General features: G+C 44.3%; 1 protein-coding gene and 1 long non-coding RNA gene across 5 annotated transcripts in view; one reads left to right on the top strand and one right to left on the bottom strand.

The window, feature by feature from the left end:
* The window catches only part of MB21D2 (Mab-21 domain containing 2), a 113,595-nt gene extending 102,467 nt beyond the window's left edge, over nt 1–11,128 (bottom strand). The window contains exon 1 of one of the 4 annotated variants that reach the window (XM_007083545.3): nt 10,918–11,128. In XM_007083545.3, coding sequence (XP_007083607.2) covers nt 10,918–11,128 — 211 coding nt within the window. Of the gene's footprint in view, nt 1–9,932; nt 10,191–10,917 lie in introns of those variants that run through there. The other 3 variants (XM_042956655.1, XM_042956656.1, XM_042956657.1) reach the window with 3 other exon arrangements.
* Nucleotides 11,129–12,156: 1,028 nt separating this feature from the next.
* LOC122230776 lies at nt 12,157–18,302 on the top strand. Its single transcript, XR_006207863.1, has 4 exons — nt 12,157–12,288; nt 13,156–13,336; nt 15,538–15,728; nt 18,247–18,302. It is a non-coding gene; the product is annotated as an uncharacterized LOC122230776 (long non-coding RNA).
* The last annotated feature ends 229 nt before the right edge of the window (nt 18,303–18,531 follow it).

Raw genomic sequence — 18,531 nt, 5'->3', positions numbered from 1 at the left:
GCCCCCCCCCACCCTTAGACAAGAGGCTGAGTGTGATCCCATACCCCTGTGCACCACCCTGCACCCCAGCATCCCTGATTCGGAGACCAAGGACCAAGGTCCAAAGGCCCACCAGCCCTGATCTGGAGGGACCACCCCTTCTCACGGGAGGGTCAGGAGTCCCTCAGGCACCGTGCACCGTTAGGGCTGCGTTGTTCCGAATCCAAAATAGAGCCTTTCTGAAAGCAGGCTGTGCACACCAAGGGCACAGCTGAAAGAACAAACTGTTGAGTTCCCTTTATTAATCACAACCCAATCCGCACAAGCAGCTGCTATGAAGAACAGCTGTGGCTGCTAACAGGGTGATCTTGAAGCCGCCTAGAAAGTGCTTACAAGTTGAAGACCCATAACAGGCACGTGCAGACCCATAACAGGCACGTCCGTTGGCTGGGTTCCTCCTCCTGACCCTGCAAGGCCTCCCTGGTGCAGAAATCCTACCCCCTCCACATCCTGAGACACAGGGGGTGGGGGCAGGGGGAAAGGTTTTTAGAATTAGCATAATACAAAGAATCTGGGGGTGAGTTGCCAAGGCCTCGAGGTGGATCCCACCTGAACCATTTAATGGCCGTGAATTACTTAACTTCTCTCGACCATGGGTTTCATGGGTTTCTTCCTACGTTAAAATAGACACACAAAAAACACCTACCTCAGAGGGTTGTTGTGAGCAGTCAAAATGAGATCATGCATATGGAAGTATTTTGTAAACTGTGGAGGACTAGATACATAGAAGGCTTATTATTAGCCCATGAAAACTGCAGTTTGACCCATAAATCATCTAATATAGGACTCACTGTTTCTAGCCTACGGCTATCAGAGGTGAAATCAGAGAATCTACACAACTACAAAGGGCCTTTTGAGGACCTGTAATCCAACCTTTTTACATTGTCCCCCTCCCCCTAATCCCTGAATACGGAAAGCAAGTGCCTAGCCAAAGGGCGGGTCCACCTGGAAAAACCTCTCTACCTGTAGGAAGCTCCCTACATTCCAAGGTGGGCAACCCATTCTTTCCACCTCAGGCCTAATCTGAACAGAGACCAGTCCTCCTTGCAGAGGCCAGATCAGACTTGCTATAATTTAAGCAGCCTTGAAAACTGCTTTCCAATTTACCCCCACCTAAGGGTCTCTGCACATGCTGTTCTGTTTACCTAGAATACTCCTTTACATAGGCTTGCTTCGGATGGTCGGCTCCTTCTTATCTTTCCATTTCAAATGTCTCTGCTTCACAGAGCTCTACTCTCCGACTCTTCACTCCATCCCACCCAGTTATACCTTCCGTCATAACATACTGTTCCTCTTTAATAGCGCGCAACCCTATTTACTGGCATGCTTAAATCTTGCTGAATCCCCCAGAGAACATCAGTCCCACGGAGGCAGTGACCTCGCTTCTCTTACTCACCACTCTGTGCACTTACATAGTAATTGCACTACAGTAATTAACACTAGGACACGGTAGGCACTCCTGCATATGTTGAATGAATTTATGAATGAATGCTTACACCATTCAATACACCCTGTAGATATTCAAACACTAGTTAGAAGAAACAAAAATCTAAGCAAAACTTATACCACCTCCTATTGCTGACTTAACTTACAAACAGTAATCATGTCTTCTTTGTTCAGGAAAAAATATTTTAAAAAGACAAATTGAACAACAGCTCCCAGTGTTAGCTTTGTTCATAGGGACGCTGTACCTAGTTATCTCTTTATCTTTTGCAGAGGGCATTTATGAAAAGACACTTAAGTGGATAAAAAAACAGCTATTTCCTAGACAGAGCCTCACAGAACAGCATAATTACAAATGTCCTTAAAGAGATTACTCAGCTGGTAAGTACTCAGCCAGGTCTGTTGTGAACACTGTCACGGACCCTAAGAACCAGTTGGGCAAGGCCTAACAATCAGACCTGGAGAATGTATACCCATGGGGCATGTACTTACCCATTCCAATCTCAGCAATCTCACTATATATCCTTGGCCCAAGGGGAGAGCAGAAAAGCCCAGAGAAGAATGAAAATGGCTACCCTTGCCCTTGTCTGACTCACCCTTGCCCTTGTCAGACTCACCCCAGAACCCCTAGATGTCTAAAGGTAGGAATGCACACGAGCTCTTTGTAGACCATGTGCTATAACAAAAAAACACTTGAGATCTGGGTTGAATCCTGTTCTACAACTTACGCTAGGACCTCCAACTAAGTGATAACACCTTCCAGAGTCTCAGGACCCCAATCTGTAAATGAGGGCTAATACTTCCTACACAACCATTCTCAAAGGACTGTTCAGAGAATAATACTATACCACATCAAATATGAATATGTACTGTAATCTATAAAGCACTGCCCTATGGTTAAATTATTATGGATGGCAAATAACGGCCGTTTATAATAAAGAATTGCTAGAGAGGCGCCTGGGTGGCTCAGTCAGTTAAGCATCCGACATCAGCTCAGGTCATGATCTCACAATTTGTGAGTTCGAGCTCCATGCTCAGGCTCTGTGCTGACAGCTAGAGCCTGGAGCCTACTTCGGATTCTGTGTCCCGCTCTCTCTCTCTACCCCTCCCCTGCTCATGCTCTGTCTCTGTCTCAAAAATAAATAAACATTAAAAAAAATTAAAAAATAAAGAATTGCTAGAAATTGGCATCCAGACATCTGGAGGTTGACTGATAAGCATAGGAAACACCTTCCTGGGAAAGAGGACTTACACCCCTCTCTGCATTTTGTAAAGCCCCAAAGGCAGGCATACAGGTGTTCCATGACTACCCCAGATGGCTGTGGAAGAACAGTCAGGGTCTACAGAGAAAGGGACATTCCCACAACTCACTGTTTGCTGCTTCTGTTCAATAAGCTACAGCCATCAGTTGGGACACTTCTTAAATTGCCCTGCAATCAGTCTTAAGGCTACTATTCTTGGAATCTAGAAAAATAGCTTTTCTAGATTTTCTCCTACTAAATAAAAAGATTAGATCAAGATTTCCTTGACTCCAGAAAAGATGATTTAGCATGGCTTTACAGGAGGGAAGATTCAGAGACAATGTCAGAAAGTGTTCACTCCTTGAAGCTTCACACAGAAATCAAATCACTTAACACTCTGCGAGCACCTATTGTGTACCTGACGCCACTGAATGCTGCAAAGATAAATAAGCCTTGGATTCTTTAACCTAGCATGGGGAAGAACATGCTGAGGGCTATAAAAGGGGACCAGGTGTTAGGAGAACACAAAGGCAAGGTAAATTGTCTTCTCCTTGGAGACTTTTAGGAAAGCTTCATGAGTCAAGTGGCATTGGAGCTGGAGCTGGAAGAAGAAGACAAAGCAGAGGTAAAGTGTCATTGCTTAGAATCCGAGACTCTTGGGGCACCTGGGTGGCTCAGTCAGTTAAGCATCCAACTCTTGATTTTGGCTCAGGTCCCAATCTCAAGGTTCTTGAGATCAAGCCCCATGTCGGGCTCTGCACTAAAAGCAGAGCCTGCTTGGGATTCTCTCTCTTGATCTCTCTCTCTCTCACTCCCCCACTCTCCCTCTCTCTTCTTGCCCCTCCCCTGCTTGCATGCATGCTCTCTATCTCAAAATAAGTAAATAAACTTTAAAAAAAAGGAGCTAAAACTCTTAACTGTCTCTGTGACACAGATTATCTTGACAAGCTGGTGAAGCCTATGGACACCTGCAAAAATAGTATATTTAGATGAAAATGATAAAATTACATAAGGCTTTAAAGAAAATCTCTCTCTCTCTCTCCCTGTGTGTATGTATATATATAACATATATACACATATATATATTTTTTTTTTTTTTTGAGAGAGAGAGAGAGAGCAAGAGTGGGGGAGAGGGGTAGAGGGAAAGAGAGGGAGGGAGAGAAAGAGAGAGCATGTACAAAGGAGGGGCAGAGGAAGAAAGAGAATCCCAAGCAGGCCCCATGCTCAGTGTAGAGCTCGACACTGGAGCTCAATCTTATGACCCTGAGGTCATCAATATCATGACCCAAGCCAAAATCAAGAGCTGGATGCTCAACCGACTGAGCCACCCTGGTGCCCCTATAGAAAATCAATATTAAAGCACAAATATACATTTAAAAAGTAAATCTGTGATAGAGTACATGTGACTTTATTAATGCATTAAATAAAACCTAGCAGCAAGTCTAAGAGACACAATAATTTCAAAGCAGCGATAAACAATTTTTTGAGATATCTGCAAGGATTCTAACATGAAATGAAAATATCTGATTTCCATTAGCACGAAAGGAAAAAATAGAGGTACTGCTAATACCACTATGATCTATTACCTGCTTTTATAATGGAAGAAAATGCTATATTTCAGTTAGACATTAATAAAAATAAAGATGTAATTTTTTCCATTCAAGTTCACAGACTCTATGTTATTACTTCCATGGACCTAGATTAAGAAATCCTCATAGAGAAAACAGTCTAGGCAAAGGAAGGAAGTGAGAAATATGGGTAGTATTCTGTGACCACACAGAACATGCAAACACAAAGAGAGAAGATGGCAGTAAAAGGCAGGTAAAATCCTCACAAGTCGACAATGTCAAGGTTCAACGTCCTCAATTATTAAATCACAGAATGTGATTTAAGTTCTCAAACAGTATCTCCTGAAATAAAAGATGAATGAAGAAACTAGGAGAACATTTGTCCACAGGTTTTAGTTTAGAACTCCTTTTTCTAAAGTGTGGTCAGGGCACCTGGGTGGCTCAGTTGGTGAAGCGCGGACTCTTGACTTTGGCTCAGGTCATGATCTCATGTTCGTGAGTTCAAGCCCTGCATCGGACTCTGTGCTGATGGCACAGAGCATGTGTAGGATATTCTCTCTCTCTCTCTGCCCCTCTTCCATTTGCTATCTCTTTCAAAATAAAAAGAAATATTTTTTTTTAAAGTGTGGTAGATGACAGAATATGGATAAATTTACCCAGAGAAATCATGTATCCGTAAGATATAAGACTGTGTTCATGTAAGCATGAGTGGGTATAAGTGTGTGTATAAACATACATGTCTAGGGAAAAAGTGTATGTCAAAATATTAATAGTGATTCAAATTGAGGAATGATTTTAGTTTATTCTTTGTATATTATATAATTGGAAAAGGGGCAAAAAGAGGTTCCAGAGAGGTTAGGAGACTTACTCAGGGAAACACACATACTACACAGTACAAAACAGAGCCAGTACCAAAATTTAGAAACGTCCTTTGTTTGTCCTGCACAAAAGTTTTCAGATCCAGAAGTGAAGGCACCTGAACACAGGAGATAGCTATAATTATTAGCCCCATCTTACACACTCAGAAACTGAGGCTCAGAATCTAAGTGACTTGCCCAAAGTCACACAGCAAATAACTGAATGAGTCAGGGCCAGCATCCAGGTCTCCTCCCACTCCTGACCATAGAGTGAGTAGTGTTGTTGTCAAAAGCAAGGGTTTTGCAGCAGCCTGACTCCAGTGAAGTCCCAGCTATGCCACTTCCTTGTTGGTAAACTTGGGAAGTTCCCGAATTTTCCCCTGTAGTTCTTGACGTCAGAGGGTTATGGTGGCGATTCAGTGATACAATGATGGAAAGCCCTATCACAACCTCTCGTGCAGAGTGAACACCCTAATCATCTCAATCGCCATGCCTCCCTGCCTCTATCCCAAGTGGAAGGACTCCGTTTACAAGAATTAACAGGAGATATCCACCATTAGGCTCAGCAGCCTGGGTCTAGCCTCCAGTCAACTGGGATCATGTTCATTGTGCATAGGGGCAGCTCTGGTGGATGGAAAATGAGTGGCATCAGGCCTCACACAGGACAGGATGTCAGAGTGCTGATCAGACAGTTTGGAGATCTCTAGGGATTCTGATTCAATAGGTCTGAAAGGGGACCAGAGATTCCAAATTGTTAAAAAAAAAAAAAAAAAAAAAAAAAAAAAAAGCTGCAGGAGAATCTAAAGAGCTAACATTCAATAACAAGTTCTCAGTTTAACAAGAAAGAATCCAATATTTCTATGTAAACATAAGGGGTCCAGTCTAATCACAAACGATGCATTAATCCAATAGGTAGCAGACAGAACAAGGCATCAAGGGAGACTCAGAAATCATCAACAGTTCTAGGGCTCCTCTGTCAAGGATGAAGGTCAGCAGTGCCCAGAACCACAGAGGGAGAACTGAAACCAACCCCAACGAGCAGCAAAGATAAATGGTCGGAGGGCTCTCCCTGACCTAGATGCCTAATACTTTCAGCACCAGAGCAGACTTCAAATACGATCTTGACTGTTACACCGATACAGCACATTAGTGACCAGAACTCTAAGGGACTTACCAAGACTTGGGGGCCCACAAAGCAACAGCAGAATAAACTCCCTCAATAAATACTGCTGGATATATTCATTAGGAGAAAAATGACATTCAAACACTGGAAAGATGGGGCTTCAAAAGGGTCTACTCTGAAGACACAGAAAGTACTTAAAAATATGATAGATCTGGCAGCAACTCAGAAGCACTACACTGTAGGATTCTCAGGTGGCTACAATGTATTTATGGACCTAAAAGGAGACAAGAGCCAGCAAACTACTTAACCACTTTCCTCCAGGTAGTGGGCAAAGGAGAAGAGGGAGGGGTCTCCAAGGGCCCATAGGAATTTCTCAAAGTCTCTACTCACTATGCTATCCCTCAGGACCCTGCATCCTGTTTGGCAAGCAGTATAACAATCAGCAAGTATATGTTAAATGCACAGGCATGATAATATTTATCCTCACAAAGTTTTTGGAAGAAAATAACACAAATTAATGGATTTATGCAAAGTAGTTAGCACCATGGCCAGAGCATGGTATGAACTTAAAAAATGGCAGTGCATGTTAGAATTAATCATGCCTTCTATAGCCAGAACCTATATTCTCCTCGGCTGCCTCTGACTGTGCTCCCTAGTTCTAATACCAACCTGCAGAAATAATTCCAGGTTAAGTTCACTAGATTTTTGAATAATGCCCATGTCTTTAAATAAACAATAAAATAATGTATACATTCATTTTCAGTTTACAAAGTGACTTCACATTCACACGCAATTCAGAAATGATTCATTACCATTACCCATGTTTAGTAGACAAAAAATCTAAGACCACCCCACTAGCAAAGAGGCAGACTAGAACTATGACCAGAACTACAGATTTTAACATTTTATTATAATGGCCATTATTTTCTCAAACAGAAATTCAAACAAGTGACTTTATTATGGAATAAAATACTTGAACTCAGACTGTTCCAGAAATCAGCTCAGACGCTGCTTGGATCACCCTAACACTCTAGCTGAAATCAGAAACAAAATCTTAAAAGAAGAGGTAGCAATTTTTGTAAACAAAGCCTGTACTCTGCACTTAATGCATTTATTCTTAATAGTTTCTCCAGTAGAGAAAAGGAATATGTCTTATTAGAGGCAGGCTGTTGTGAGTTTGAGCATTATCAGTACCATTTATTAGCCATGAGACCCTAGATGTGTCTTAACCCTAGTAAATTTCAATACCCTCATCTGTGTAATGGGAAAGCAATACCTACTCCTACGACTGTGGGAAGTTCCTGGCCCTGAGAAGGCAATCAGTAAATGAGAGCTATTCTAATAACTATGCCATGGTATCTACCATTTGGACTGTAGGGTAAGTGACCACTTGGCTCCTTCCTGGCTTCTATAGGTCCTGCATACCTCCTGTTCTGCATCTGTTCAATGGGGACACAACCAGTCTCCATCCAACCTCACCAGGGAATGAAGATAACAAAAGAGCTAGCAGAGACATTATGCAAATACCAAATATTATTAAAACATTAATGAACTCTGGCAATTTCCCTGAATTTTGATAAATGGTGTTTATTATGCACTGCCAGCCTCTCACACAATCTGGGCTCTCAAATATTAACTAGATAATAACAGCAATCATTCTCCTAAAAGACCAAGGTGTAGAGAAATAAAGAGTGAGTCTAGATGATTCCAGCCAAAATCTGCCTCAAAGGAGTCAGAATCTCTGTACAAACACAGAATGTCAGGAAGATCACAGAGACCACAATGACCACCAACAGGCTCAGATCAACCCCAAGGCCTATTAAGAACCCTGCTTTGATAGGACAATGGACCTTCTTGGTGCTGACAGGTCACTGATTATGACAACTACCTACCACCACTATACTCTTCTGCATAAAGTTGCCTCCAAACTAGACAGAACAAAAACGGCCTGAGAAGGGGGCTAGGGTCCAGACTAACAATCTTATAGACAGAGAGAGGCTGTTCCCCCAGCTGCCTAAAACCAGAAGTAATGTTATCCACAGCTCCACTAAAGGTGCTTGCACCAAATTCCTCTACTGTTTCATTCTGTGTGAGGGGATAATGTTTTTAAACTGCTGACAATCCTCAGGTACAGCCAGCTCAGATAGAAGCAGAACAAAGCCAAGAGGAGTCACCCCCCCTCCAAAAAAAAACCTACCAGAAATAAGGGCCTGGTGCCACCCCAGTGACACCTTAACAAGCTGAGGGTCATTAAGACACCTCATTTGCATATTCATGAAAGACTCAAGGCTGTGTGGCAAGTGAAACAAAGTGCACAAAAAGAGATTTTGTTTTTTAAGCCAAGCGAAAATCCGCTTTAGAAAAAGTAAATCCACACGGGGACCCTGGCTGTCGCCAAACCTTCACTTGTCTAGAGCAGCCAGCACCTCATTAAAGGAAAGCAAGGAACTCACAAATGAATGCAGCACCACACACAGGCAAGCTCATTTGGCCATCTGCCTTCTAGTGTCCAGAGGGGCAAAAGGCTTAAATGACACTCTCCTGAATTTTCTCTCCTGCAGGTGGAAATAGCAAATTCCCAGGGGGGGCAAGAAAGCCTTCCCTTGCAAGGTCAACGGGATAAAAAGGAATAGAAGGGAATTTAGCTTACCTGTCAGCACAATGCCTCTGGTGACATTAAACACATGTATTTATGAAGCACCCCAGAATCATTTACCCTTCACATCTGGGTGAAGGCTTTGCTAAATCAGTGTCTCCGCCATGGGGTTAGCAGAGAAGCTCCTAATGAGCAGGGTATAGTTAAACTTACCCCTCCCCACACCCACCCATTTTTTTGTTCCATGACTATTCTGAGTGATGGTGACCCAGCACCTTTCTCTAGAAAACAGTCTAGAGCAGGAGACATCGGAATTGATGCGGGGGCTCTAACAACACAATGGCAGACTTCCATTATTTATGTCAAAGAGAAAGGCCATGATTAAGCAGCTGAAATCACTGCCCTGAGCCTTCTCTGCATATCCCCACCCTCCTGACAATCACTATACTTGTTTTCAGATCTGGAAGCTCACTCCCACCAGGTTAGGGAGTTGTTTAAAAAAGAAAAAAAAGGAAAGAAATACATTTAATTCATCTAAACAGTTGAATGGTCGAGTATCTCAATAGAGAGCTTTTCAACGTCCTACACAATTTAGGATCCGCTTGGGCAGCCTGGAGCAAAGGGTGAAATCCACCCCCAAGTTTCCACAGACTTTCTCCAACTTCCCAAAGCGTTACTATTACCAGCCCCCCACACGTTCAATCTGTATTACCCCCGACTTGGACTTGGGCTCTGGGAGCAAGAAAACGAGGGAAGAAGGTACCCCATGATAGCACCAGCAACGACAGCCAGCCAGCTGACATCCAAGTAAATGGTAGCAGGAAGGCAAAAAGCGCTGTTTTCCTCAAGCCCTTTTTCAATAAAATTTTCCACGACCTGGAAAACTGGCTGAGGACGTATTTGTAGAGGGCACAGAGCCCCGTGTTAGGGCAGCGCCACACTCGAGTCCCAGTTCTGCGAAACGTTAACGGCCAGGCCACGTACTGCATGCCCCCAAGGTTGCACTGGTGGGGCTGCAAGCTACGTGGAAGGAAGCCCCCAACAGCGGACACTCACGCTATGTACCTCAGCAGTAATAATTCGAACGATAGGACACTTGAAGGGGGATTTGCTCTCCAGGTCGGCTTCATGATTACCCTTTACACACCATCCGACAATCTGTTGAGGGACCTGTTAGGTGCCCGGCTTGAGGGTGGGAGTAGCGGCATTATTCTAACCCCCGAGGTCTCCAGGATTCGAAACTAAGGGCGCCTCTCTGGACCAGCGCAGGGAAATTACACAAAGAGGAGGGGGCTGGCGCTTCTTGGGGTCCGAGCTCAGAGCCTTGTCATTTACGAGCTGGGAGTGAGGAATTCCGAGCTCTGCAAGAGCCCCGGAGAAGCACAGGAAATGCTTCCGAGCGCTTCAAAGGGAAGTCGATTTGCAAATCAAAGTTGCAGGAACTCCGGGCGCCCAGCCTACTCGAGCGGGTTACTAGGGAACACCCAACAAGTTTGGTCACCGGGGGCTTGGCATGACAGCGCCGCGCCGCAAGACTAGAGAAGCAACTTGTCGCTCGGGCGCGGAGCCAGAGCCCTGCGCGGTCTCCGCGCCCCAGGCTCTGGCCAGGACCCGAGAGTCGGCGTTCGGAAGGCGCAGGTCCGAACCTCCGGAGCCAAATCCCTTCATCGAAAGGCGCCTCGGGGTCTCACCTGGACCACGCGGTTTCCAGGGGCTTCCCCCCAACAGGGCGAGGTTTCACCACCAACTCTTCACCTGCCTACGAGCCCCTGGCCGGTGAGAAATTAACAAAAGAGCCAGCGAACGGGGTTAGAAGGGGACCCGGCGCAAAGTATACTAAGGAAGGCAGCTCGGCTTGCGGCGAGAAAGAAGGGAAGAGCGGAACAGGGATGGGTTCTACCACAGGCACCCGGCTCCGGGAAGGAAAGCCAGAAGGAGAGAGAGTGCGAGAAAGGGGGAATGGGTTCTCTACCCCTCTTCTCATCACACACAGACACACACACACACACACGCGCGCGCGCGCACACACCTCCCCCTTTTTCCTGCTTACCCAGCATGGAAAAGATGAAATCCTTGGCTGTGTGAATCTCCAGCGCTCTCTGGTCGTCGTATTCCCGCTGGTCGTGCTTCGTGAATTCTTGGATGAGTTTGTTCAATTCCTCCACCCGAGCTCCCGACCTGAAATCCAGCTCCGGGAACGTTGGCTTGTTGTTACAGCCCAGGGACGCTGCCTTGCTGGCGGTGGGAGCCGCCATCTTCATGCAAAACGCGCCGAGTAGCAGCTCCGCGGCGGCGGCAGCACCCACCCCCGCCCCCCACCCCGCCCCCCCCGGGCCTCCTCCCCTCGCCGGCTCCCTGGCTGCGGCCCCGGCCCGTGGGCGGGCTGGCGGGCGGGCGTCTGGGCGGGCGGTCCCGGCTCCGTGCGCTCCGGGCGTCCGGGCTTCGGCAGCAGCTGACTGCAGCGAGGGTGCGTGTGTGGCCCCGACACCCTTCCCTGCGGCCCCACGCGGGCCCCGATGCTGCAGGTCCCTGCCCTCCCCTGGCCCCGGCTGGCAGAGGCGACAGTGGTCTTACAGCCAACCGGAGCCTCCCCCCGGAGCGAGGAAAGTGAAGTGGAAACAATGTGAAATTCACCAGCTCTGAAATCAACAAGCTGCCGGCTCCGGTGTTACGGAGCCAGCACCAGCGTCCCCATTTAAAGGGACAGCGCACCCAGTGGAAAGAAAAATAAATAAATGACAGAGGTCTGCGCGCCTATGCCACTTGCCAATCTGTACTCAAGCAGACGTGAGAGTTGTGGACTATTCTTTCCCTACCTCCACCCCCTTTGGGGGCAGGGCTTGCCAAGCTCATTCAAGGAGGGGGGAGTCTTCCTCTGTCTGATTTTAAGGGCGGTGTTCTGAAGGAGGACATCTCATTGGGAGCATTTCCATCTCAAAATCCCCAATGCCTTTAGGTGGTGAAGGAAACTGCCTTAAGGAATAAATAAGAAACCAATCTTCTGCCCTTTTCTGCACAGATTGAGAAACATGATAGAATTAAACGTATCCAAAAAGTGCCCCCACGTGCCATATAGACACTCCCATTAGCCACTACAGTATCCCTATCTTTGCCCTAGGTAATTAATTTTCCAGGATAACACCTTATTCAACTTAACATATAATGAGTTAATGAGGCACAGTCTGCTCTAATATGAAGATAGAAAAACTAAATGGTTGGTGTGGGTGGGGGAAGGGGGGCAGAATGAATTACCCAAGGTTCCAATGAATGTTGAATGACGAGGTGAGCATTCTCTCAAGGAACGTACACCATTTGAGCACCCACCATTTGCCAGGCAGAGTGCCAGAATCTGGGTGGACAGTGATAAGACAAGGGACCTCTTACAATGGCATTGTAACTTACTTCACAAGGCAGGTTCCATGTAAGTCATAGTCCTTCAGGCAGAATAGAATCTCACAGAGGTTTTTAGTGTTTATGAGGTTTTTGACTCACTCTAAAGGCCTATTGGTTCTTGGAAACAGGTTGTCTTCCTAATTCTCTACAATCCATCTCCTCTGTTCCACAGTCCCTGATTCAGATAGGAAGGACCCTTTTCATTTTCTTACAAGTGTTCACTGCCAATGATACAAGCTCTTTGTTAGTCTGGGTTCTGTCATACCTTTCCCTATAAGATAGAGGTGGTAATTCCTATCTCAGAAGTCGTTTTAATGATTACATGAGATAAAGTTGGGCAAGCCCTTAGTGCAATGCCTGACATAATAGGCAATAAATTAAATGTTAGCTGCTATTACTGTTATTATAAACTTAATTCTTTCTCTTCTCCAACCTGTTCTCCATATTGTTGCCACAGTGATATTTATAAAACACAGATCTGGCCACTGACATTTCCCTGGAATCTCCCTCCTCCTTACTCTCTTCCCAACTTTACACCAAAGCCAATTCCATACCTGCACTTTCCTGAAAGCTTTCCCTAACCCTTCCCCCCTCAACCTGGTGGCAAAGTCTCTCTCCTTAGAATCTCCCTCACACCCTTTTGGAAACTTATGTGGCACTGATCAATTTTGACCTTGCTTTTTCATGGTTGACGCAAGTTTGAAACAATGAGATTCTTTAGGAGAAGGACTACTACATCTTAACCATCTTCGTATTTCCCATAGCATTTAGCCCTGTACAAAGGTCCTCAAAGTTTATTGAATCAAGAAATGAGTGAAGAACTTTGGCAAAACCAGTTACTTTATATTTGCTTTTGGTTTCCTTTTCTTTGAAACAAGCTTTCTCACCCACTCAGTATTAAAGAAGTTACCTGACCAAATAGATGCTGGGTTTTGCGGGTCTGCTATATGGCCCTGACTTCTCATCTGAGAGGGTTATTACCATTACCTGGGCCGTGGTATACACTATGCAAGTGATTGGAACTCCAACACAAATCGATCTGCTCCCATCTGTCAGTGCTTCTCTCATGATCAATGGTAAGCATCTGTAAGACAGCTGGCTGAGGCACAGTCATTCCATGGATCGGAAAGATCCTAGTTCACCCATGCAAGTAATAACCTCCAACCTACATGATAGCAGTTTGAAACAATTCAGGCAAAAAAAAAGTCAAGACACTTTGTCTTTGTTGATTTCCAAAAGCATAAATAAGGCATTTGCTCTTCTCTTGTTTCTACCTTTTTTTGTGATACTTCTATTCACCGAGAGAAAACAGGTAGTTAGCAGAAATTGCTCTAATTGTGCCTTAGCCCTGGGCCTTGGATGTTTTGGGTGAGTGAGTCAATAAATGGTCTCTCTGTTCTTCTACATTGTCTGTTCTACTTTACATGAGCCAGATCCGTACTCTATGAATCATTGACCTTTAATGAGCTTATATATTTACAGAATGTCCTGAATAGAAAATGAAATATCTTTTATATGCTCTTATAGTACTCTGATAAGGTGGCATAAATATCTCTTGTCGAATTGGCAAAATAAGAAAGAGGACCAGGAACCATAATTTCCTGAATTGGTCTCTTGGGAGGCTTTTTAATCTTTGGACCCTAGTAAACTCATGAGCTCCTCAAGGGCAAATGCTGGGTCTCTCCAGCTTTGTAAACACTGCATTTGATACAGTTCCTGGCCCATGTTATGACCTTAATTAGTATGTTTGAATGAATGAGTGAATGAATGAATTAACAAATTAATAGCATTCCTCAAAGTCCAAGAAGTCAACATTTAGGTGATTTTTGCTACCATTAAACATCCAGTGTAAACTATCTATGGTTTCCCAACAATCACTTAAGAATTGTTATAAATACAGGTATTTCTGCTAGAATTTAATTCAGTACTTCTATTTTCATGCCTTTTCTCCCCCTGTGTAAAAGAAAGGAAGGAAATGGGGGTGGGGGGAGTGAAGAGAGAGAGAATAATTATCAAAAGATATTACAGAGTGTCACAGTCCTGTAATAAAAGTGCCCATTTCCAGAATTTTGACAAATGACTTGGGAAAGGTCAATGGAGTCTGCCATCTAAACAAGCACCAAAGAGAGTCATTCCTTTACTTGCTCCCCTAGCCTCAAACAGAGCAAAGAAACTCACTGCCTTTCCAAGCTGCTGTCCCACTAGAGGTGAAACTTGCCCCTCTACTTCCCCACTCCCAAATTTTATTAGCTTGTGAAAGAAGCATTCTGAATATTGCTTCTCTGGGGCTGTTTGTTTTTAAATTCAGCTCTAAAGTTCTGTGGCAAACTCTCAGCCATGAATAACTGGGCTGTTCAGAGCATGTATTAAAAATAGCAAGCTCCACATCCACATGATGGATTAACAAAATGTAATTTTAAACAAAGTTGCTCTGGTCTGATGGAGATTTAAATAGCAGCCCAGGCTACAAGATCTGGCCTTCTAGGGTGGTTAGATTGTCAATAAAAGCCTAACAAATAGAATTGGCCCAAGCTTCTTGGATTTGAAAATGGAGGCAGGAAAAAGAAAGACAAGCATCACAGACATGTGGGATGTTGATGGTAGAGAGACAAGGGATAAAATCCCATCTGCCATCTCCATTTCTTTTTGCAGGTAAGACAACTTGGCACAGAAGGGGAAAGCGGAGGTGCCTACGTAGACAGTGCTGTTTCTAGCTCTCAAACTAACTTCAAATTTAGTAAATATTTATTATGTCTCCAGGCCACCAGAGGGGGCATGGAAAAAAATCCCCTGAAATTTGACCATAATTAATAAAACAAAAAGACTAGCCCTCGGGCAAAATGCACTTATTGCTCTTAAAAGTTAAATCTCAGTAAACCAGGAATTGCTGATGCTTGAAATGGCTTGGCCACTGCTTTTCCCCCACCATCAGGACTAGCTGAGCAGAATTCCCTTGGCATCTCACAAAGGCTTTCACAGGCACGCAACCCAGTTGGGGTAATTTTACCTCTGGTGAGACCAGGGCCATGGAAATGTTAGTGAGGTCCCCAGAACAGTCTGGATAAACATTTGACCCAATCTGTCCTTTCTATCAAGGTGAGCCCCCAAGTGAAGTGCACCCCCATGTGACACATGCACCTGGTTCAGACAGCCCTGTTCCACCCTTGCCTTCAACCCTGTGACCAGTAGCCCTGAGGGCCTGGGGACTCTAGCTATAAAGAAACTGTAGCAGCGTAAATCTCTGCACCCAAATCTGTCCTTTTATTCTCTCTTGTAGCTCCTGCTGTCCTCAGGGGAGCCAGATCTGTACGTGTGGAAAGAAAACGGAGCTAGGAACGGAGATAACAATATCTGATAACAGTTATTAACAATTGTCATTTCTTACAATGATAGAGCACTTTACAGTTCAACATAGCACTTATCACAAAAAATCTGTTTATGGATCCTCACAACCTTCCACTAAAGCAGGTGAGTCAATACTGTTATTATCATTCCAATTTTAGAGATAAGAAACTTGGGCTCAGAGAGAAGGTGATTTCGGTGAGGCCACCAGCTAGTAATTGTCTTTCTTCAGCTCTCTAGTTAGAAGTCATTTCCTGCAACTGGCTTTTCCCCAACATCTTCCACCTGCACGTGCCCAGGTCTAGGTCACGTGGGCTCTTTACAGCCACTCATTGCCTTTGGTTCCGTCACTATTTTTTCACAAACGCCATTAAAGCGCCTGATAACTTGTCTCCCCCACAAAAATGTGTGCTATATGCGTGCAGTGGCTATGTCTACGTTGATCGCAGATGCATTCCCAGTGCCCATCACTGGGGTTGGCACCCAGTAGGTGTTCAACAAATGTTTGATGAATGAAAGAGGAACTGAATAGGCAGGTGGCTGGTTGCAGTCCCAAACTCAGGTTCTTTCCATCAAACCTCACGGACTGTGTTGTCCCCAACCCACTGAGTATCCAGAAAAACACCAACAATCTCTCCTGTCTTAGAGAGCCTGACACTTTACCCAGCATTCCGTATGCACAATCTGATCCCAAAGCCCAATTCAAGTTCCATCACGGCAAATAAAACCTTCGATTCCTCTTCTCTCTACCTTAAAATCTGAACACAGGCCATTTCTTCAATAAATTCTCTGACAAAATAACTTAACAAAACTTAATGAAACATTTCAGTTCTCCCTTCTTTGGGGGGAAACCCTGTCTGCTTGACCTCATACACCAGGCAAGAAAAAGGAAAGTGATGAATTGCTCTAGAAATCCTCTTTCTATGAATGCCTTAACTCCATCAACTGTTCTGAGGAAACTGAGGGGGTCCCCCTTACCAATCTCTTGACACTGTTCCATCCCCTTCTAGCCCTTAAACTTGCCAAAGGGCCCAACTACGTGTCTTCCACACCAATGCTGTGTTGTATCCTGTGACCTTGGATACTGGGACACGGACTGAGGGGAGAGCATAATACCTTGTCAGTACAGACTAGAGATATTTGGTTTGTTTCTCTGTGAATAATTGAATGAAGGGCTATCACTGGGAAAAATAATTTGTGTTTTTTCTGGGTGGCTATAGAGGGGGGAACACAGAGAGACAGGTGGTAGTTACAGAAATACAGGCTTCAGCTCAGGATACAGAAGCATTTTCCAGCAAGGAGAGGCACTCTGCACAGAATATGCTGCCTTATGAATTAGGAAACTCAGCATCACAGGAGGTGTTCAGAACCACATTACCCACTTGTCAGGGTTACAATAGAGAAGGTTCCCTAGCTGGTAAGGAGCTTTGACTCTGACCCCTGAGGTGCCTTTCAGCTCTGAGAAGCTATGACTCTATGAGTCTTCGTCAGTTAAAGTAATACCTGACAACTCCTTTCCTACAAGGATCCACTGCACAACAGAACTATGTTCTGAACTTTTCACACAAGGTGTTTTATATCCATTTTCACATAAGGACCCAAGATTGAGGATTGTGTTTTGCTTTATCTAGGCTTAAAATATATTCATATTTCATTGTTTCTGGTTTCCCTACTGTCCTATTCTAGCAGGCTATTTTTTTCCACCCCATGATATAGACATGCCACAGACATCACACCCACATCCCACACCCATATCCCCATTCCAAAAGCTTTCAGGCATCCCACACCCAAATCCCCATTCCAAAAGCTCTCAGGGAAAAAGAAGAAAAATAAGGTATTTCCTTTAGCACATTTATTTACACACTTATTTTATAATGATAGAAGCTGGCTCTCTGAGCAGACCTATAAAATGGAGCAGGGAATGGCAATGATGCCTGTTTTGTTTTCTAAAGCTTATAAAAAAAATGATTCTCTAAATCCTGCACTATATAACAAGCTTATTTGGAAAAACTTGGCTTTTTTCCCCCATGCCCAGTGCAGTACATGAATAGGAGTTATTTCCCCTCATCCGAGACCTGGTGGGTTGAGTTGTGGTCCAAAGCTCATTTTAAATTCCAAGTTGCAAAACCTGGAGAGAGGGCATCTGAGGAAAACTCTGACACTCCTTCAGCTCTGACAACATTATCACACACAACTGTAAGTGTACTTCCTGGACCCCGCCTTCAGATTGTGGTTTCTCCATTAGTAGTTTTTGGGCGTGAACACACACACACACACACACACACACACACACACACACAAAACAAAGAAACCCTCAGATAGATTCTCCAGTGCTTCTACATAGTCTAGTGGGAAAACAGGAGTAAAAAGAAAAAAGAAAAGGATAGAAATATAAAAAAGGAGGAAAGACAGAAAAGAAAACCCCACAACCCCCTCTATTTAATTTCTAATGATTCATGTCTATTTAAACTGCCCTGGGGATATGAGTATGTGCATTTTATTATAATTTGCCTCATAAAGTTTGTTTGGCTTTTTTGTGGGAGGAGCAGGGGCATATAGATCTGCATTATGAATAAATACATTTAGATAGAATCAGTGGAATGGAAACCAGGAGACTGATTCTAGCCTGGCTTTCGCCCATTAGTTCGTTCCATGATGGGTGGAAAAGCCTCTCCTCTTTGCTGAAGCTCCTTTTCCTCAAGTGTAAATGAATAGAATAAGGTATCATCCAGGCGTGACATTCTGAAACTGTAACTCTGTCATGAAAAGACAAATAAAGCAATCTTGTGCTGGGTGCAATTTCTTGGTACATTTTGTTTGTTTGTTTATTTTTCCCAAGTCTATTCTTGCACAGCTTGACATTCCATGGTAGGACGTTCCAAGAATCTTTTGTTTTTAGGAAGTCAGCTCTGAAAGAATTAGCCTGAGA

This window comes from Panthera tigris, chromosome C2, assembly GCF_018350195.1.
Source record: "Panthera tigris isolate Pti1 chromosome C2, P.tigris_Pti1_mat1.1, whole genome shotgun sequence".
NCBI classification, from domain to species: Eukaryota; Metazoa; Chordata; class Mammalia; order Carnivora; family Felidae; genus Panthera; species Panthera tigris.
This window is presented reverse-complemented; position numbering and strand designations above follow the sequence as displayed.